Here is a 23,743-nt window from a genome sequence, read left to right on the forward strand (position 1 = left end):
TTCGATCCTTAATTATAGTGCATATATGTTGTATTAATTGCGCACTTTATACATAATCATATATGTTTCAGTTTATACAAATAAATGTCTAACAGTAGTGGCTATATCCACTATTAAATTTAAGTATATTGCCACTGCAGAGGCAATTAAGGAAGCCCTATGGATTAAAGGCCTTATGAAGGAGTTAAACGTAGTTAAGAAAGACCATATTATCTACTCACACAGTCAAAGCAACATCTACTTGTGTAAAAACTTTGTCTTTCATGACAGAACAAAACACATAGAGATAAAATATCATTTTATCGTAAACAGGATTACTCAAAGGGGAATTGAGATTGATAAAGTGCATACATAAGTGAATCCTGCAGATATGGGAACTAAAGTGGTATTGTTAAATAAGTTTAAGTTTTGCTTAAGCTTATTAAGGATTGACACAAGTTGGTAAAACCCTTAATGAGTTTGAGCTAAGACCCTCAGAAGAACTAAACATTTCTACAAGTCCATATGGGGATTCATGTAAACATTGTTGAAATAAATCCCCATATACACTGTCTAGGTCAACAATAATCTTAAAATAAAATAACAAAACATATTACAACAAAATTATGTGGCCTCTAGCCTTAACAATTTTTGGCTCTTGGAACCAAAGTTAGTTGTAGGGTTGGAAACCGTTGCAACTAACTTCAACTCACTTACAAGCTCCCTACATCTATAAATACAAAAAGAAAAAAACTTGAAGAAGATAGACCGAGAGGAAAAAGAAAAAAAGCTTACAGTGCTAGGCTTTGGAGCCCTAGGGTTAGGGCTCCGAGGCCCATTTCTGAAAGAGTGCATACACAAGAAAATAAAGAGAGTTAGAGAGTGAGAGAGAGAAACACAAAGAAGAAAAATACTTTGTAATAAACTCAGGTTACCTATCGATTACATGTAACTTGGAATCTGATTTTGTAATTGCTGATCTTTGAAGATATGATAGTGGAATCGAGCCAAGAATTCTGAGGCGAGCTCGAAAGAGGTAGTACCTAACAACACTTTTGGGGAACCTCTATAAATTCAATGTTTTGTCTTCTTTTTTACTCTGCTTATACTTACTGTTTGTTTGGTGTGTATGTGGTTACAAATCAATTTTGATCTGAAGGTTTTGGCTTGATCTCAGGGTTGAAGCAGACTTCAAGTTTCTTGAGAAGAAACTTAAAGCTCTGCTAGGGTTTCCTCTCTTTGTTTTTTGTTGTGTGGTTGGGGTTCTCGAGTGTTCTTGGGAGGATTTTGAGTGTGATCAATACAACGATGTATTGATAAGAGTCAAAGAGTGTTTTGACTCGAAATAAAAATGTCAAAATTACCTTGATACCTGATTGTGTTATCTGTTGGGTGTAGGGATAGGCTTGAAATTTCCTACAGAAGTTAATTTATGGTGTAATGAAAAAGTTTGAGGTAAAATAAATAAAGTAAAATTTTAGTAATGTATTTTAAAAAATAGAGTAGAAAAATTATTGAGAGTTCAAGGAAGATTCTCATGTCAAACAACAGAATATTTAACAAGTAAATAAGTGTATTTGGCTTATTTCAACAAGATCAAATGTATAGCTATGGAATTGCAGCATGAAATGGCTCAGGCAAACTCATGGCAGCAAAATCAGTCTACAGGGACAATATTTATGTTGTGAGATTGTTGCTATGGGAGTCAAGGAAACTCTAAGTTAAATAAAAAATAATTCGAAGCATGATGTGAAGATTGAAACAGATAGCATGCTTACAATTCATGCCATTCGTCATAAGTGACTCATGTGTTCTGGTTTTGGCTTGATATTCAAGAGTCAATCTTTACTTTCTTCTTTAAATAATGTAAGTTTTTATTTTGTTAGATGATTATCAAATTTAGTAGCTCGGCTAAACATTCTCGATACCTCTTTGGTCATAATATTCTAAATATTAAATTTTAATAAAGTTGCTATTTCTTTTTTATTTTTTATTTTTTTAAATAGAATATTTTGTAAATAGCTTTTTTAAATACACCCTATTAAATAAAACACATATTTTGAAGTTCCATTTAATATATTAGGACAAAAAATTGTAAGCTTAGATACCTCCTCCCAAGTTTTACTTAATTTAATTTATTATTATTATTATTATTTGCAATAATAATAATTAAGTCATATGACACCTCCTAATAGTAATAACCACTAATAGTATTCTTTTCAGCATTGTTATTAAATATTAGTAGAGTCTAGTACCATTTAAAGGTGATGTCTTGTAAATAGCTAATGATATTTCATAATAATTATTAAATTAAATTATATGAGACCCGATACATAATTATACCAATAACAATACATTACCTCTAAGTAAAGATACTAGACACTACCTGTACCTTTTACCATTTCACTACTCTTTTACAATTTCTCTATAAATATGTACATTTGCCACTCAATTCTTACACCTTTCAAAACCAGAAGAAGTTTACACACATATATATTGAAAGAGTTATAGTGATAAGAGATGGCATACAATCTTATTATTACACCTTTTGGGTCACCAAATTTTTGTAGTAGTTTTCTTAAGCCACCACCACCATTGATGGCCAGAAACTTCTCTACTACTTCAACAAAATCTGATAATACTTCTAAAACCTGCAAGTAAGTATACATATAACATTTCCATTACTTATTATTAATTAGGGTAAATATCATTTTAGACCCTCTGTTTTACAAAAGTTACCAATTAGACTCTGTGTTTTGTTAAATGACAAAATGGACCCTGTATTTTCTAAAATAGTACAAATAGGACCCTGAATTGATTTTTTGTCAAAATAAAGTTTAATTATAATCCGATCTAAAAGTGTTATGACAAAACTGTTTACATTTTTTTGTATCTGTTCGTATTAAGCATTGTCTTCAAGTTGGTTGTATTAAAAAAAAAGTTGTTAAAAATTAAACTCAGGGTCCTATTTTTATTATTTTAGAAAATACAGAGTCTATTTTGTCATTTAACAAAACACAAAGTCCAATCTGTAACTTTTACAAAACACAGGATCTAAAATGGTATTTATCCTATTAATTATAATACAATATACATTATAGTGGAACTATTAAGCACTATAGCCAGTTAGATTTAGTTTCATGACTACTTGTTGATTGTCTTTATTCTTTGTCCATAAGTGTCATGTTAACTTTCTTTTACAAGTCAATTTTGGTGCTCAAAAATATATATTAGAATATATTTTTTTTAAAAAAAAATTATTATAAGAGTGTCAGTTATACTCTCACAACATCATTTATGTAAGTTTTTAAATTTTTTTGAATAGTTTACAGTGCCGAAAATAGACTTGAAGTTTTTGAACATGTGTAGTAAATTGAAATATCAAGACTTTTGTTTTCGGCACTGTAAATTGCTCGGAATTTTTGAAAAATTTACAGAGATAATATTGTAACTATAACAAATACCACTATAAAAAAATTGAAAAAAAAAATATTCGGATATGTAATTTCGAGCATAAAAAGTTGTATAATTAGGACTCTTCTTATTATATTATTTGTAAAGTTTCATTTTGTTATTTGTTTGTTAGGCTTTGTGACTTTTTGCAAAGACTTTACTTAGACTCTCTATTGATAGGTTCATCAAGCAACTGTCCTTTCACACTTGGAATAGTTAATATTGTTTATTTCCAACTTTATTATTGGTACTTAAACTATTTTGGAGTTTTTTCATTTTTACACTTCAAAACAGTTTTTTTTTTTTTTTTTTTTTTTTTTTTTTTTTTTACATTTTTACGAAATTCTACATAGAAACCCCTATTGCAACTAGCGCTGCAACCTAAATTGCAACAAAAAATTGTATAGAAACCCCTATTGCAACTAGCGCTGCAACTACTTTAAAAACTCAAATCGTAAATTTGAAAGGAAAAAGTTAAAAAAAATAGTATATGAGATAATTCCCCAACTATTTTTTTTAAAAAAGAAATATTAGTTTAATGTCTACTATATATTATAATTATATAAAAAATTGAGTTATAATACATATGTATTATGTATACATACATGTTTTAAGGTTTTTTTTCATGTAATTTTAAACTTCTTACAATGTGAATTAGGTTACATTTTTAATTTTACAATGTAATATACGGTTGCAATTTAGAATTTTAATTTAAACAAAAAATTACCTTAATTATTTAGTTATCTATTTCATATGTAGTTTTTAATAATTATTATATTTACACTCATCTTATAAATTAGACTATTATATTTGTATGGATTACACTCTAATTGATTGGTATAAGGTTATCGAAAAATAAAAGTATCTTGATTTTGTGTTTAATTTCGATATAAAAATACATAAACTTTCACATGCATGAAGTTCTAAAATGTTTGGGGCAAGTGTGCAGGGCGTCGTTGATGATACCATGTGCGAAAAAGGTAGAAATCTTCAAATCAATGGAGGAATGGGGAAGAGAAAATATTTTACCTTTGTTGAAGCCAGTTGAACAAAGTTGGCAACCGCAAGATTTTCTACCAGAACCGACATCAGAAGAGTTCTATGAGCAATTGAAGGAGTTGAGAGAGAGAACAAAAGAAGTGCCGAATGACTACTTTGTGGTGTTAGTTGGGAATATGATCACGGAAGAAGCATTGCCATCCTACCATGCACGTATCAATGGGATCAATTTCTTCCACGACCGCACGGGCATGGATGAGACACCTTGGGCCATATGGGCAAGAGGTTGGAGTGCTGAAGAGAATAGGCACGGTGATCTTCTTAATAAGTATCTTTATCTCTGTGGTCGTGTTGACATGAAAAAAGTTGAAACAACAATTCATTATTTGATTAGAAGAGGAATGGTAAGATCATCTTTATTATTATTATTATTATGGAATGAATTTTAATTGGTTTGACTTATTATTGAGATAAGTAATTTTATATTTAGTTATTATGTTAGTTTTTATTTGTACTTAAGATAATTGTAGCTCTATATTTAATTAATTACTATAAAATAATAAAGTTAGAAAAATAATCAATTACTTTGTTTTGGTTATTAATAACATATTTTAAATATTATTTTTTATTAGTTTCAAATTAATGTTTTAATTGTTATCAACACTTTTGTATTTATTTTTTACTCTACACTTTTATGCTTTTATATAGTTTATTCAAAGATATTTTTATAGGCATTTTTTCTTTTCAAATACCCTTTTAATCATTTTCCAATAATAGTGTCAACTTCAATTTGTTGTGTTTAGAATTTCACTATAATGTCTTGTTTTTCTTCTTATTTTTTATGTATCATTTTATAGTGTATTGTTTTTTATTCTATTATTTCACTTTTTTATGAATTTCAGTATATTATTTTTTTTTTCAATGTAATATTTGAAAATGACTCATTTTTAATATTTTCTCTTTATTAAGGTTCTCAAAAATTTTGAGACAGGCGTAGATAAAGATATTGGTTCAGGATATAATCCCTATGAATTCACAATCTACACATCATTTCAAGAAAGAGCAACATTTGTATCACACCGAAACACAGCCAAAATCGCATTCAAATATGGTGACACAAAACTTGCCCAAATATGTGGCGTAATAGCCCGTGACGAGAAACAACACGAAACTGCTTACACCAAAATAGCATCGAAGCTCTTCGAGCTCGATCCAAACGACATGGTTTTGGCATTTGCACAAATCATAAAGGAAAGGATCACAATGCCTGGTCACCTAATGTATGATGGCATTGACCCAAATCTCTTTGATCACTTCACCAACACTGCCTCACGTATTGGGGTTTATACTGTGACTGAGTATAGAGAAATATTGGAACATTTGGTGGCCAAATGGAATGTTGAAAAGCTTATTGGGCTTTCTAGTGAGGGAAGACAGGCCCAAGAGTATCTTTGTGGGCTGGCCCAGAGACTTAAGAGGATTGAAGAAATGGTGAAGAGTAAGGCCCAAAAGAATTCTTCTTCTTTGATTCATGTAAGTTGGGTTTTTGATCGAGAAAGAATGGTTCAAGTTTGATGTGATGGAGTTGTTTTTTGACATTATTATGTATATTGTGTGTAGTAAAATTTAGGGTGTGTTGGATTAAAATCTTTAGTATGGACTCATATGTATTAGTGTGTATGAATAAAGTGATTATTTTAGTAATTGTGAGTTATTAGGTATTAATTAAAGTATTATGGGCTAAATATATAAATACATTAAATCATATTTTTAATTTATTGAATGGTTAAATTAGAAATATTAAAAACTAAAACTTATTAGTTTATGTATTGGTAGTAGTCTACAAGAAATAAGCGCTACTCTATTCTCTTCTGTCCTTGTTAAGAGAAAAATCATATGTCTTGTATTCGTGGAAGATTATTACCTAAAAGATTATCACCACAAAGATCGTCTCTATCAATGAATTAATATACGCATATACTATTTTGGTTCTTCTTCTCTTTGAGTGATCAAGAGTTTTCTTTAGACTTATATTTATATACTCATGGTTATATGTAATATGATTGTACATGAAATTACATTTTGATATTGTATATTTTATGAGTGATAAATATAATTCTAACATGTTTATATGATGCACTCTAAAAAATAGGTTTGGGTCCAGAGTTTGAGGTAGGGGTTAGGATCAGGGTTTCGGGTTTCGGTTTCGATCGAGGGGTCAGGGTCGGGATCGGGGTTGGGGTCGGGTTTCGAGTCTGAGGTCAGGGTCGGGGTTCAGACCAAAGTCAAGGTTTTGAGGTCTGGGACCAAGGTCTAAGTCTGACGTCGAGGTCTAGGTCAAGTCCTGGTCTTGGGTCGAGTTCGGGGTTTAGGGCCAGGGTCAGGATCAGGGTCTGCGCTGGGGTTGAGGTTTGGTTGATGGTTAAGTCACTACCAAACATAATATTGTATTGAATAATGTTATACAATACAATATAACTTAACACAATACAATATAATACATCATAATACGGGGTACCAAATAAACCCTAATTGATTATTATATGGAGTTTAATTTAAGGTTTCACTTAAATATAAAACTGATGGTTTTAATGGGGGTTGGGCGAGAGAGAGATTATCTTCCCTATTAATGATAGAATTCATCTTCAAATTTACGAGTTGTATTTTGAAAATAGTGAAAATTATTAGCATAAAATTTTAAGATGTACCAAGTATAATAAACTCAAATTTTTCTATTTATAACTACCTAAGACTTAGGTGAGATGCATGTGTATCTGACAAATGCACACACAAAGAAAGAAGGTAATTATGGAGGACAATGCCTATAATAATTATCCAATAATAGTAGATGAATGTTATGAATAAGAAACAAAACTATGCCATTTACATAATTAATATATTTTTAAGTGTACAAATGACATTGATTGATTTGTGAGTTTGGTGAACAATTACTAAGTTTGGTCCACTAACACTGTTGAAAAATTACTAAGTTTGGCACACAAACCAATAAGTGAGATTTGACCATGTATATTTTGAGAGTAATTTTTTTGGGTAATTTTATTGTGTTTTTTTTTTAAAAAAAAGTTGTTTTAGTACAATTTTTGTTTGGTATTTTGGAGAGCATTTTTTTAATGACTATGTATGTTATAATTATTTAGAAGTATTTATATATTTTTTAAGATAAATATCATTTTGAATTCTGTGTTTTGCAAAAGTTACTAATTGGACCATTTGTTTTGTTTAAAGACAAAATAGACCATGTATTTTCTAAAATGGTACAAATAGGACTCTTAACAGATTTTTTATCAAAATAAAATTTAATAATAATGCGATCTAAAGGTGTTATGACAAAACTGTTTACATTTTCTGTATCTGTTCGTGTTAGGAATTGTCTTAAAGTTGGTTATATTAAAAAAAAGTTATCAAAAATTAAGCTAAGGGTCCTATTTTTACCAATTTAGGAAATACAGGGTCCATTTTGTCATTTAATAAAACAGATAGTCCAATTGATAATTTTTACAAAACACATGATTCAAAATAGTATTTACTTTTTTTTTTAAAAAAATTAAATAATTTACAGTATCAAAAATAAGATTTAAATATTTATTGCACGTGTGATTGCTTATTCTTTTCTAAGTGATAAATAATTGTCTGAACCCTTTATTTTTTGTATTATTAAACTACTGAGAATTTTTTAAAAAATTACAAGTGATCTTAAACAAAACAGAAAGGGAGTATAGCCAAACTATCCTTTTGAGGAGTATGCTATAGATTTTTCTGTTTTTTCAAGATACAAATAATGTTACAGTCAAAGTTTCGTGATTTGCAAGGGAAAAGAACGGGAGCTGTGCAATCCCACATCGTTTGAGAAGGTAAAGTGTGATGATTCTGAGACTGTGTAGGTATAGATCTACACATTTAAAGAGTTCTTAAATGCAGGGCCGACCCTAGGCATAGGCGGACTAGGCCCGTGCCTAGGGCCCATATTTTTTGGGGCCCAAAATAAAAAATAAAAAATCTTATTAAGCTTTTATTTAAGTAAAATTAAATGTATTGTAAACAACAAATATTTATAGCTTAGTTGGTTAAGGTGTATAACATATTATACAATGTCATGAGTTTGAATCTCATGACACTCATTTTTAATAATTTTTTATATATATTTTTTTGAAAGTGAGAACCCAAAAATTTAATTCGTCTTAGGCCCATATATTCTCAGGGTCGGCTATGCTTTTGTTATATTATTTATAATAATATAATATATATAGATTAAATATGTGTAATAAACTAATAATATGTAACATATGACTATATTAGTTGTCATATTTTTGTAACATTTGGGGAGTTGTTACTATGAGTAACCTCCACCATTATCACCAACATTAAGAGTGTAAAAGATGTTACACACCTTTATTTGAAATTCTTAATGCTATAGGAGTTATGGTGTGTGTAAGAGTTACATTTGAGTCCATAATATCTATAGGGGTTATGAGTTTGAATTTCAAATGGTGATATCCTAAACACTATATAAAGAGGTCTAAGGTGCTTATTTTGGTGATGAAGTTTTCTATCAAGAAAGCACTTTGCTAGAAAACCCTAAAAGGCTTGATAATTCCCAAAGCTATTTCCTAGAGAGTTCCCTTAGTGCTTAGAGATAGGGAGAAATAAGCTTTTGGACAAAGGTGTAATACCTTGTTCAAGTCATGGTGATCCCCACTATTCTACACTCAAGGTTGTGAGTGAGTGATCTTTTCTTCTTCATATTATATATATGTTATATAATATTGTGTAATCTATATATCTTCTTCTACATTTCTTATTTATAATATATGTAGTGTATATATATTGTATATTATGTTGTTGTAACATTTATTTAATCTCTTTGTTGGTCCTTGTATTGTATTACAATAGAGTTGTAATATCTTGATTTTCTTCCATTGTAATAAAATCTCTAACAACTTTAATAGATTATTTAGTACTATCCGTGTTAACAAGGTGCATCTTGTTTCGGTAGCCCCATCACTTGAGAACTCCAAAAGTTAAGCGTGCTTGACTTGGAGTAATCTTGAGATGGGTGATCTCCTGGGAAGTTTCTCCAAAAAGAATGCGAGTGAGGGTAAAGCACGTTAGAACACTCGTATCGGTTTGTAGGCTCAGTCGCCATTTCAAAAAGCAATCCAAAGTAATGTACCCATGTATAAAAGTTATAAATCCGTGAAAGAAGGCCCAATAAAAACTTGAGCGGAGACGTTACAAATAACATGTTAATGATTGGTAAACCTATATATATATTGCAACCCACTATACTTTATATAGTTAAACTTTAATTTGGAAAGAAGTTATTATAACATGTTTACTAATAAATAATTAATGAGAATCAACATTGGTAAGATAATCATTGTCTTATATTTGTTTACTTACATTATTAAAATTAGGAAAGGGAGAACTTATTAAATAAGAGAGAAAAGAAAGGGAGAACTTCCCCACCAATTTTGTAAAGAATGCTATTAAGGGTAATCGATTTTAATTATTTTTATTTTATTTTTTAATATTAAATATATAATGACAATTTTATACTTTAAAATATGTCTTACAAAATAACTATCATATAATATAGTTTAACTTAAATGGCAATTTAGTCAATTTAAGCATTCCGATTATGTTTCGTAATAAATAAACAAGATAAATTATAACTATTCCATTTCTAAAAAATTTTAGTAAACAACATATTACAAATATTGATTCTGATTATTTTTCATTTATTCCGTTACATTTCTCCATTAATTTATTTTGATTCTGAATACTGTATAGTAAATGTGTCATTAATGTCTTGTTTAAAATTTTTAGTTAAAACCGACAATCAAATTACCTTATGCAACCAAAACATTTCATTTCAGTTGAAATACTAAAAAATAACAATAATAATAATTAAAAAAATGATTCGATTGATTAAATATTTAATCCGACTAAACAGCTAAAATTTATCTTTTTTATTTTATTTCCATTCCAAATAATAATAATGTGTCTTTCTTTTAAGATTAAGAAAATAAAAGATATAAATACTTAAATTCAATATAAAATAATCAAGTTGCACCATCTCGTAATAGGCGAATGCCTCTTTCTTGCCTAAAGTTATTGGATATATTTGTAATAATATTGGTTACAATTGAAAATGTCCATAAAATTATCAATTCTAGTTCTATATTTGTTCAAATAAAATTGCTTAGCTAATTCTCTGTGTCTATGTGAAAATTTTTTTCTTCTTCCAACTTTTCGATCAGCCCATTGATTACTTGTGAGTAGTACTGAACATTTAGACTGGGTTTGACCTGGACCCGGCCAACCCTCCTGGACCCGACCAACCCTCCTGGACCCGACCCGGCCAACCCTTAAAATTTAAAAAAACTTGTTTTGTTCGTGCGGGTCAGACCCAACCTGGTACACTTTCGGGCATGTTCACGGGTTAATTTTTTATAGTCATCAAGTTTTGGGTTGGACCCGAACCAACCTGCCAACCCGCGACCCGTGACTTGCAAACCCGGCCAACCTGACCATTTCACGGGCCGGGTCTGGATACAAATTTTTGAACTTGAAACCCGCGAACCGACAGACTCGCTCGATGTTGAATCTTACCCGTGAGCTCTTCTTCCCCTAATTCTTTTCATTTTGCTAACGAATAATTAATAATAAGTTCGTTAAAATATACTTACAATTCGACAAAAATAACCACTATAAACACCCTACCAAACATTATGGCCTTATTTTTAGGTAGCTTAATTTTTAAGAGGTTGGAATAAATTATTGGTGTGTCACTATTAAAAGAATTTTATAACAATGCTTTCTCTTAATTATTATAAACAACATTTTATGGATCAAAATATGTTTCCTAACATAATAAATGCATACATATACACTTATAAATATGTACCTTTGTCACTGCAATATTCTTATTATAATTTTGAAGAAGGCTATAGTGATAAGAGATATGGCATTGAATCTGATTATCTCTTTTGAGTCTCCAAAATTGTTTAGTAGTTTTGCTAAGCCACCAATATCATTGCTGCCCAGAAGAAGATCTTCAAAACTGTCTACTAATAGTTCTAACAACTGCAAGTGAGTATACTTATATTATATATATACACACTATTATTAGTAGAATTTTTAGATAATAGACCACAAATTTGAAAAAAAAAATATAAATATACATTATCACGGATAAATTTTTATTTTTGCGGTTTGAATATTTTTATTTACAAAAATATAGAAGTTGTTTGATATTTTTCTTTATTTTTTTATAGTAATTAATTGATTTATAGTTGTCTTGAGATTAGTTTTTTTGTTGTTTTTCGTTGTTTTATAATTATTGTGAGATTGATTTATCGTTGTCCTTTTACTTTTTGCTGAGAAAATTATATTTTTGTAATTTAAAATTTTAAAATTATATTTGTAAATAAAAATTTTAGAACATAAAATTGTAGATAAATGAAAAAATATTTTTTCTTTAGAAAAAAAATTCTTATTAGTATACTATTCCCTCTTATATTATTGGTGTGAAGGAAAGAAAATTAGAAAGAAAGAATAGAAAATCTATTTTCTTCTTAGTTATTTGTTAGTAGGAAGGAAAGAAAATTATTTTAAAATTATTATATTATATATCCTTAAATTATTAACATGTTTTTTTTCTTGTAAAAATAAATTAGTAAGTTTATGTTAATATTATTTTGTAAAACTTTTCTCTTCAATTTGGAGGAAATATTTTTGGTGGGTCCCACCTCAATTTTTTCTACCAATTTTTCTCTTCTCCCCATTTTTCTTTCCAACCAAATAAATTTTTTTTTTCTCTCTACTTTTTCTTCCAAACTTTTCTTTCCTCTCAATTTTCTCCTCTACTAATCATACTGTAACGGATGCCTATCATTAAAGTTGTCTATATATAGGGATATGATTTTGTCCTGTTATTATACTTTCACAATTGTAATCCGTGATTTACGGCAACCGTCAAATGAGAGAGTTATTTGATCTGACGGCTGAGATTGATCTAGGGGTAATTAGGGTTAAAAAGTAGAAACGTACCCTGACACTCATTTAATGTACCCTGAGACCCATCTAATATACCACGGAATACATTCCGTGAAACTACATCACGGGACAAAATCATATCCCATATATATAGTAATACCTCTATTTAAGAATACACTTAAAAGTAAATTATATTCTAATTGAGGTTATAACTAAATAGAATTACACTTGAAAAAATATTTAAAATATCAAAAAATATCAATATAACAATAATAATAATAATAATAATAATAATAATAATAATAATAATAATAATAATAATAATAATAATAATAATAATAATAATAATAATAATAAACAATCATTAGTACTATATCATAATAGAATTATTTTAGAGTAAATATAATGTTTATACATGTATTAAAATTTGGAATAAAATGATTAATTTTACGTAAATAAATTTATAAAATATATGTATATATTTTATTAAGATGTAATTATTCTTATATAGAGGTATACTTTGTTAATATGAGACTTAAAAAATGTATAACTAATTACAATTTAGAGGTTATTCTTAAGAATAATTACATAAGACACCATTTTTTGTAAAATATTTATATTTTTACGTTCAAAAAATGTTTTTTTTTTTTCACATTTTTACGGTTTTTCAAAAAATAACATGAAAATAACATAAAATCAACAAGAAAACTACATAAAAGTAACATGAAAATAACAACAAAAAATAACATACAGATAACAAAAAATCAACAACAAATTAACAAGATTACAACATAAAAAGACCGTATTTTCTGTAAATAAAATCAAAAAAATTGTAAAAATGTTTAAAATTCTGTAAAACCGTATTTTTGCAATTTTTTTGTTATTTTTATGTTTTTATGAAATAATCCCTTATTGTTATTTATAACTGACCCAAATTGAGACTTGATTTTTTTTTATAATAAATTAGATGTTATTCTTGAATAGAGTATTCTTAAATAGAAGTTACACTGTATAAGATATGAGAATTTATTTTTCTTCTATTTTGATTTTTCAATCTATTTTAGAGATTTTTATTTTATTTTATTTTATTTGTAGTTTTAGTTGTTTAACATTTAGCATTAAAAGTGAATAGATCAATTATAGAGATGTTAAAAAATGTATTCAAAATGTGTTTAGTATGTCTTTTTATATCATATTATATTATATAGTATTATATATTTTAACATAATATATATTTTTGTATAAAAATATTACAATTTTTATATAAATACAAGTCAACACCAAACGTAGGGCATTGTTCATGACGCCAAGTGCAAAAAAAGTAGAAATCTTCAAGTCAATGGAAGAATGGGGGAGAGAAAACGTTTTACCTTTGTTGAAGCCAGTTGAGCAAAGTTGGCAACCACAAGATTTTTTACCAGAACCGACATCGGAGGAATTTGCGGAGCAAGTGAAGGAGTTGAGAGAGAGAACAAAGGAAGTTCCAAATGACTACTTTGTTGTGTTGGTTGGGAATATGATCACAGAAGAAGCATTGCCATCGTACCACGCGCGAATCAATGGCATCGATTTCTTCCACGATCGTACGGGTGTGGATGAGACACCTTGGGCCATATGGGCAAGGGGTTGGAGTGCTGAGGAGAATAGGCATGGTGATCTTCTCAATAAGTATCTTTACTTATCTGGTCGTGTTGACATGAAAAAAGTTGAGACAACTATTCATTATTTGATTGGAAAAGGAACGGTAAGAGTGTTATTGATTGATGAGTAAGTTCAAAATATTATTATAAAGAATAAATAGGCAATTAACCTTAGATTTTTTTCACTAATAAGATCGTGTCCCCTAAATTACTAGTGTTAAATATTTTCATTAACTTTTAACATTACTGAAATATGAGATTTTTTTGAAACTTCAGTAGATTTTTATTAAATAATTAGTATAAGCTTACCCCCAAAGTATAATCACTATCATATTTTGGCTCTGGTTTGACATTCATAAAATTTGAAGGACATAATATGATAATAATTTAGTTTATCAAAAATTAACAATTATAAATTATTTAATGAAGTCTTATATTTTATTAACGATTATAGTCTGTGGCGATATTTAACGTTGATAATAATTTCAGGACATGATTAAAAAAAAATGGCAAAATACCTATTTATTCTATTATAAATTTTATTGTCAAGGTATAAAAAAAAGTGGATACTAAATAATTTGAAAAATATTGATGATTAAACATATTACTTATAATTTTAAATATCTATAAAATTCAAATAATTCTATTTATGTCTAATGATCTCTCTTCATGCAAGTAAGAGGAATACTTCCATCAATCTTTTAGAATTTGTTATTAATTTCATTGTCCATTTCAAAAATTCATTTGGTATGGGTTATGATAATTAAAATATTATTTATTTTCATTTTTATTTTTAATGCAAATTAATAATTTAATTGTAACGCCCCGATTTCCCGAGACGTCGCACTAGCTAGTCCGTTTAAAACCATTTAAGATAAAGACAATAAAAGACTTCTTTAATAAAAAAAAAAATAACTAAGCATGAGATCTCATTATTTTTAAAAACAAAACATTTATTTATTCATAACTTTAAAATATAAAGCCTTACAAAAAAAACTATTTGAATCATAATCTTAAATGAAATATTTTTAAACCAAAACATCGTGACAATCCCCTAACATGTAATCCATGCCTCGAGCTCGCCACCCTCACTGTATAGTTTTGCCTTTACCTGCACACAGAGTACCCGTGAGCTAACGCCCAGTAAGAAGAGCTATGTAGGACATAACCCCCCCAACTAGATAACATAGTCATAAGTATAACAATATCACAACATCAAATCAATTCATACCATACTTGCATACATATAACAACATGTCATATCACACATTATTCTCACATACAATACAACATCATATCACAGTGTAATCTTAATGCATGCGATACTCACACACATAACATATAGTATCTTATCGCACATTGTCCACACATACGATAATCTACTCCCACTCATGTTGATCAGACATGAAGTGTAACTTGCCCTGCCTTGTGCTGTTCTCACACTCGGCATCCAATAGGGCAATCCCTTATCACAAGTTGTACTCACCCATGATAGGATAACCTGCAAGTAAACCCATACAAGCAGCCAAAAATATATCCTGCAGTGCTATGCTCACACCAGCAGCAGAAAACCTATCCTATAAGTGCTATCCTCACACAAACAGTCAAAAGCCTTATCACTATCACACACTAATAACATTAGCATAAAACAACAATCTACAATAGAATAAAACATGTAAATACAAACCCATAATACAGTTGTATGTTTCAACATACACCCTGTGCACAGATGTCCACTCTTCTTACCTCAGTTGCTAAGTATATCCTTTTCTCTCCCTCGAACCTCTTGCCGAGTTTCTTTGTTGAGAACAAGATCCTAAATCCAATAACACAATAACACTTAAAATATATTCAAGCATAACCTAAGATTAACAATGAAATCTTACGTCAAACTACACAACACGTAGGTTAATTTCACTTGCATGACACACTAAACACAATCATTTATCACTATGATTCACACCAACACATATAATGTACTAAAACGAACATTTTTAACGTAAAATATGAACTCATACAAACACTCTTTACGTGAAATCTCACTAAAATACCATTTATTAACAAAATATACAAATATGTAATTATTTACCAAAATCAGAAGCTAGCATATATCTTAATCATTTATACAGATTATAAAACATATTTAATCTATCAAGAAACACGTACAATTTATTATCCATATTTATGTACTAATTTACACTTAAAACAGTATATAAAATATTAATTATTTAAATAAATAAAATAACAAAACATCTCAACCTAGTCTTAAATTTATTTCCTAGACTAGAATTATATTGTAACATCATATTCACAGTTCCCAAACAGTGAACACAATTTTTAATATTTACTTTATCTAAAACTCAATTAAATAGTTAATTAGTCACAAATAATTATAATAAATACCTACAGCAACTAATAAATTATAAGAACCTTTTTATTTTGTACCATAGATAGTAAATAGCACTACAAAAATACATTTTACTGTTTTAGCATCACTTAACTATTTTTCATAATTAACTTAAGCATTAATTAAGTAAATTCATGAAAAATACCAAAATTGATTAAAAACCGAATCTAACTCTTCTTATACACTTTATAATATGTAATAAGTCATAAATAATTTTCTTTGAATTTTCTAAGCAACCTAGGTATTTTTCATAATTAAAATAAGAAATAACATCAATAATTCATGAAAAATACATAATCACTTGAAAATTCAATCTACCAATTTTATAACAGTTTATATATCATAGTCCATCATATAAAATAAATATAGATTTTTCTGAGCAACCTAAGTATTTTTCATAATTAATTTAATAAATAACACAAATAATTCATGAAAAATACAAAATCGATCAAAAATCTAATCTATCAATTTTCTAACATTTTATAATCCATATTAAGCCATATAAAATTATTCTAGAATTTTCTGGGAAGCCTAGCTATTTTTCATGATTAATTTATAAAATAAATCAATTAATTCATAATAAATAAAATAATTGCAAGAAAATTCTAAAACTTCATAGCAAACCTAGAAATACCTAAGTAAGATCAAAAATCCAAGAAAATCCAAAAAATAAACCTCAGAAGGTGTTGATCGGAGCTTCGCCGGAGTTACGCCGGCGAGCCCTTCTTCTCCGGCGACGGCGAGCCTCCAACTTCTTATACAATTGATTTTCACGCATTATTTTGATTGGAAAAGCTTCCTACAGTTCTTAGAACCTCAAGCCGACCATAAATCACCAAATAATACGGTCCAACATCGTTGTCTTCTTCGTTGCCGGTGTACCTTTAAAAATGGAGTCCAACAATGGCAATTTTCGTTCAGGGCTTTAAAGCTTCGATTCTCCACGTCAAAACAGATTCTTGGGGTCCTATAAGCTTAAACACAATGTTCTTTAAACCCAGAAATGGTTCAAGTACGTTTAAATTCGATGTTGCTCAAGAACATGCTTGAATGTGCATGAAAATGGTGGATTTCGAAACCTCTGCTCTTAGCCCGTTTGGTCATGACTATTAGCTTCCTTAGATCGTAGAAAAGCTACTCAAAACGATCAAACAAACCCAGAAATTCTCTAAGTGTTTCAAGATCAAAATTTCTCTTTCTCTCTCTAAGTTTCATGTAAATCTATATCGGTCTCTCTCGCTCTCTTTCCAGGACTTCTTCACCTACGAATTTTTTTGGGTCTTTAGGCTTCAAAATAATCGTATAAAAGATCGTAACAAACTCATTTTGTGGAACGATTCATAGTTCCACAATTATCGGGATTTTGTTACGGATGTTACTAATACTTATTATAATAATAAAATATGTAACAATTACACCATTCTATAACAATATTATTAATATTACTATATTATATCTCTAATAAAATGACAACAATAATATAACAAATATATTACACCATAATATAAAATAAATTCACATAATTATTATTGTTATACCCACAATAATAATATGCACAAAATAAATAATTAAATTATCACAAGTATTTAATTATTTACTCAACATTCTCATGTGTTTAATAAATTTTCTTAATATGCAAATTAACAAAGTACCGACAAAAGGAAAAATTACAAAATTACCCTTTCAAGAAAGAGGATATTACAATTATCCCCTACTTGAAGAAATTTCGTCCTCGAAATTTACTTTTACATTTTCAGTCCACACAACTGTTCCTCTCAAATTATGAATTCCATCATCGAAATTATCTAATTCAATGCAATCAATAGACTACCTGATTCTATGTTTTGTAGCATAATAATTAAGAATGTAGCCCTACACAAAATGATCCAATACATCGTCTACAACTGATGTCATTCACACAGACCATATGTCTTCTATAAATTACATGAACTGCATGTAAGCTAAAGATTGTAAAAGGTATCCTTACACATGCGAACTAGCCAACATCTAGCCTTAGAAGCTCACAAGTTAACATACTCTCATGAATGAGCTACATGCATATCACTATAAAAGAAACATTTACTAATTCATCCAACTAATGAAATAGGAATAAAATTTACTATCAAAATCACTCTCTCTAAGAATAACATAAGGACAAAAATCGCTTAATTTGATTCTCATATATATATATATATATATTTTACTCGCTTAATCTTTTCTTCTATTATAACCTTAATGATTAGATTTCCCCTTTGATCCAAAATTTAACTTAGTTATTTCTAATAAAATAATAGAGCTTAAAATTATCTATACATTAACACTTAAATAAAAAAAAAATATATATATATATATCAAACTTAAGAACGTACCAATAACTATATAAGCCTAATTTATTAAACCTGAAACATACAATCTCGTTAGAAATGCTAATATAACGACTAAACTTGTTTTTATCATGTCATACTCTATTTAATCACAATTCTCTTTGAGATACACTCTTAAACTCCTAATTTATGAAAATAAGTATAACCTATCAAAATCAAACTTAATTTATGTAATATAGCTACACCTTGAAACAATTTTTTTTTTTTTTTTCAAAAGCTATCCCATTGATATAATCCTATCGATGAAATACTAAGACCTATTCTTCTAAACACAAAGAAAATTTTTAATCACACTAAATTCGTACACCCAAGATGTAACGTAGCATAAAACATGCAAAACTAACATGAACCGATTAACTAAAACTTACAGTACAGTGAGTCGAGCTCGTCTCGTGGCAATGAACTTTACATGTTAGGGCTAACCACATTCTTTAGGACCGTATTGCTCTGATACCATATTGTAACGCCCCGATTTCCCGAGACGTCGCACTAGCTAGTCCGTTTAAAACCATTTAAGATAAAGACAATAAAAGACTTCTTTAATAAAAAAAAAAATAACTAAGCATGAGATCTCATTATTTTTAAAAACAAAACATTTATTTATTCATAACTTTAAAATATAAAGCCTTACAAAAAAAACTATTTGAATCATAATCTTAAATGAAATATTTTTAAACCAAAACATCGTGACAATCCCCTAACATGTAATCCATGCCTCGAGCTCGCCACCCTCACTGTATAGTTTTGCCTTTACCTGCACACAGAGTACCCGTGAGCTAACGCCCAGTAAGAAGAGCTATGTAGGACATAACCCCCCCAACTAGATAACATAGTCATAAGTATAACAATATCACAACATCAAATCAATTCATACCATACTTGCATACATATAACAACATGTCATATCACACATTATTCTCACATACAATACAACATCATATCACAGTGTAATCTTAATGCATGCGATACTCACACACATAACATATAGTATCTTATCGCACATTGTCCACACATACGATAATCTACTCCCACTCATGTTGATCAGACATGAAGTGTAACTTGCCCTGCCTTGTGCTGTTCTCACACTCGGCATCCAATAGGGCAATCCCTTATCACAAGTTGTACTCACCCATGATAGGATAACCTGCAAGTAAACCCATACAAGCCAAAAATATATCCTGCGCCGCTATGCTCACACCAAAGCAGAAAACCTATCCTATAAGTGCTATCCTCACACAAACAGTCAAAAGCCTTATCACTATCACACACTAATAACATTAGCATAAAACAACAATCTACAATAGAATAAAACATGTAAATACAAACCCATAATACAGTTGTATGTTTCAACATACACCCTGTGCACAGATGTCCACTCTTCTTACCTCAGTTGCTAAGTATATCCTTTTCTCTCCCTCGAACCTCTTGCCGAGTTTCTTTGTTGAGAACAAGATCCTAAATCCAATAACACAATAACACTTAAAATATATTCAAGCATAACCTAAGATTAACAATGAAATCTTACGTCAAACTACACAACACGTAGGTTAATTTCACTTGCATGACACACTAAACACAATCATTTATCACTATGATTCACACCAACACATATAATGTACTAAAACGAACATTTTTAACGTAAAATATGAACTCATACAAACACTCTTTACGTGAAATCTCACTAAAATACCATTTATTAACAAAATATACAAATATGTAATTATTTACCAAAATCAGAAGCTAGCATATATCTTAATCATTTATACAGATTATAAAACATATTTAATCTATCAAGAAACACGTACAATTTATTATCCATATTTATGTACTAATTTACACTTAAAACAGTATATAAAATATTAATTATTTAAATAAATAAAATAACAAAACATCTCAACCTAGTCTTAAATTTATTTCCTAGACTAGAATTATATTGTAACATCATATTCACAGTTCCCAAACAGTGAACACAATTTTTAATATTTACTTTATCTAAAACTCAATTAAATAGTTAATTAGTCACAAATAATTATAATAAATACCTACAGCAACTAATAAATTATAAGAACCTTTTTATTTTGTACCATAGATAGTAAATAGCACTACAAAAATACATTTTACTGTTTTAGCATCACTTAACTATTTTTCATAATTAACTTAAGCATTAATTAAGTAAATTCATGAAAAATACCAAAATTGATTAAAAACCGAATCTAACTCTTCTTATACACTTTATAATATGTAATAAGTCATAAATAATTTTCTTTGAATTTTCTAAGCAACCTAGGTATTTTTCATAATTAAAATAAGAAATAACATCAATAATTCATGAAAAATACATAATCACTTGAAAATTCAATCTACCAATTTTATAACAGTTTATATATCATAGTCCATCATATAAAATAAATATAGATTTTTTCTGAGCAACCTAAGTATTTTTCATAATTAATTTAATAAATAACACAAATAATTCATGAAAAATACAAAATCGATCAAAAATCTAATCTATCAATTTTCTAACATTTTATAATCCATATTAAGCCATATAAAATTATTCTAGAATTTTCTGGGAAGCCTAGCTATTTTTCATGATTAATTTATAAAATAAATCAATTAATTCATAATAAATAAAATAATTGCAAGAAAATTCTAAAACTTCATAGCAAACCTAGAAATACCTAAGTAAGATCAAAAATCCAAGAAAATCCAAAAAATAAACCTCAGAAGGTGTTGATCGGAGCTTCGCCGGAGTTACGCCGGCGAGCCCTTCTTCTCCGGCGACGGCGAGCCTCCAACTTCTTATACAATTGATTTTCACGCATTATTTTGATTGGAAAAGCTTCCTACAGTTCTTAGAACCTCAAGCCGACCATAAATCACCAAATAATACGGTCCAACATCGTTGTCTTCTTCGTTGCCGGTGTACCTTTAAAAATGGAGTCCAACAATGGCAATTTTCGTTCAGGGCTTTAAAGCTTCGATTCTCCACGTCAAAACAGATTCTTGGGGTCCTATAAGCTTAAACACAATGTTCTTTAAACCCAGAAATGGTTCAAGTACGTTTAAATTCGATGTTGCTCAAGAACATGCTTGAATGTGCATGAAAATGGTGGATTTCGAAACCTCTGCTCTTAGCCCGTTTGGTCATGACTATTAGCTTCCTTAGATCGTAGAAAAGCTACTCAAAACGATCAAACAAACCCAGAAATTCTCTAAGTGTTTCAAGATCAAAATTTCTCTTTCTCTCTCTAAGTTTCATGTAAATCTATATCGGTCTCTCTCGCTCTCTTTCCAGGACTTCTTCACCTACGAATTTTTTTGGGTCTTTAGGCTTCAAAATAATCGTATAAAAGATCGTAACAAACTCATTTTGTGGAACGATTCATAGTTCCACAATTATCGGGATTTTGTTACGGATGTTACTAATACTTATTATAATAATAAAATATGTAACAATTACACCATTCTATAACAATATTATTAATATTACTATATTATATCTCTAATAAAATGACAACAATAATATAACAAATATATTACACCATAATATAAAATAAATTCACATAATTATTATTGTTATACCCACAATAATAATATGCACAAAATAAATAATTAAATTATCACAAGTATTTAATTATTTACTCAACATTCTCATGTGTTTAATAAATTTTCTTAATATGCAAATTAACAAAGTACCGACAAAAGGAAAAATTACAAAATTACCCTTTCAAGAAAGAGGATATTACATTAATATCTTTAATTATCAAAAGAAATTAATATCTTTACAAAACATATAATATTTTATATAAACTATCAATAATTATGCCATTTTATTTAAAGCTATATAGTTGTTCATTTATGGCGTTAAATTTTATCTCATTCAGTCTGTATTTAGATATGTGAATGAAAATATTTTAATTTTAGATAATGTATTTATATTAAACATTGATATTAATTTTTTTTTAAAAAAATTATTTAACTTTACATATTTTTTTATTAAGGCCCCTCAAAAGCATGAAACAGCCGTGAGTAAGGATACTGATGTTGGAGACAATCCCTATCTCTTCACAATCTACACATCGTTCCAAGAACGAGCAACATTCATATCACACCGAAACACAGGCAAACTCGCGTACAAATACGGTGACACAAAGCTCGCCCAAATATGTGGTGTAGTAGCTAGCGATGAAAAACGACACGAAACTGCTTACACCAAAATAGCTTCGAAGCTCTTTGAGCTCGATCCAAACGACATGGTTTTGGAATTTGCGCGAAACATGAAGAAAAAAATCACAATGCCTGGTCACCTAATGTATGATGGAATTAACCCAAATCTCTTTGATCACTTCACCAACACTGCCTCACATATTGGGGTTTATACTGTGACTGAGTATAGAGAAACATTGGAACATTTGGTGGCCAAATGGAATGTTGAAAAGCTTATTGGGCTTTCTAGTGAAGGAAGACAGGCCCAAGACTATCTTTGTGGGCTGGCCCAAAAGGTTAAGAGGATTGAAGAAATGGTGAAGAGTAAGGCCCAAAAGGATTCTTCTTCTTCTTCAATTGGTGTAAGTTGGGTTTTTGACCCAAATAAAACGGTTCAAGTTTAATGTGATGGTAAAAATGTCAAGATATTATGTTAATAGAATAATAAACGTGGCATAATAATTGGCATCTTTCTAATTTTGTTTGATAATAAAAAAAGAAATATGTATTGTCTTTTCTTACTAATAATAATAATAATAATAATAATAATAATAATAATAATAGAATTTTAGTAATGTTGTATTTGGTGTAATTAAATATATTAAATAATAATAATAAATTGTACTTGAGTCAAATAAAATGTTGTGATATTA

General features: G+C 28.9%; 2 protein-coding genes across 2 annotated transcripts; both read left to right on the top strand.

Moving 5' to 3' along the window:
* The first annotated feature begins 2,412 nt into the window (after nt 1–2,412).
* On the top strand, nt 2,413–6,135 carry LOC115697753 (stearoyl-[acyl-carrier-protein] 9-desaturase 5, chloroplastic). The gene is made up of 3 exons (XM_030624873.2): nt 2,413–2,636; nt 4,382–4,835; nt 5,401–6,135. The coding sequence occupies exons 1-3, from the start codon at nt 2,500–2,502 to the stop codon at nt 6,004–6,006; spliced, it is 1,197 nt and encodes a 398-aa protein (XP_030480733.2). The 5' UTR covers nt 2,413–2,499; the 3' UTR covers nt 6,007–6,135.
* A 5,245-nt stretch (nt 6,136–11,380) lies between these two features.
* Nucleotides 11,381–23,580, top strand: LOC115697754 (stearoyl-[acyl-carrier-protein] 9-desaturase, chloroplastic). Its single transcript, XM_030624875.2, has 3 exons — nt 11,381–11,544; nt 13,741–14,194; nt 22,886–23,580. The coding sequence occupies exons 1-3, from the start codon at nt 11,417–11,419 to the stop codon at nt 23,492–23,494; spliced, it is 1,191 nt and encodes a 396-aa protein (XP_030480735.2). The 5' UTR covers nt 11,381–11,416; the 3' UTR covers nt 23,495–23,580.
* The last annotated feature ends 163 nt before the right edge of the window (nt 23,581–23,743 follow it).

Source organism: Cannabis sativa, chromosome 7 (assembly GCF_029168945.1).
Source record: "Cannabis sativa cultivar Pink pepper isolate KNU-18-1 chromosome 7, ASM2916894v1, whole genome shotgun sequence".
NCBI lineage: Eukaryota > Viridiplantae > Streptophyta > Magnoliopsida > Rosales > Cannabaceae > Cannabis > Cannabis sativa.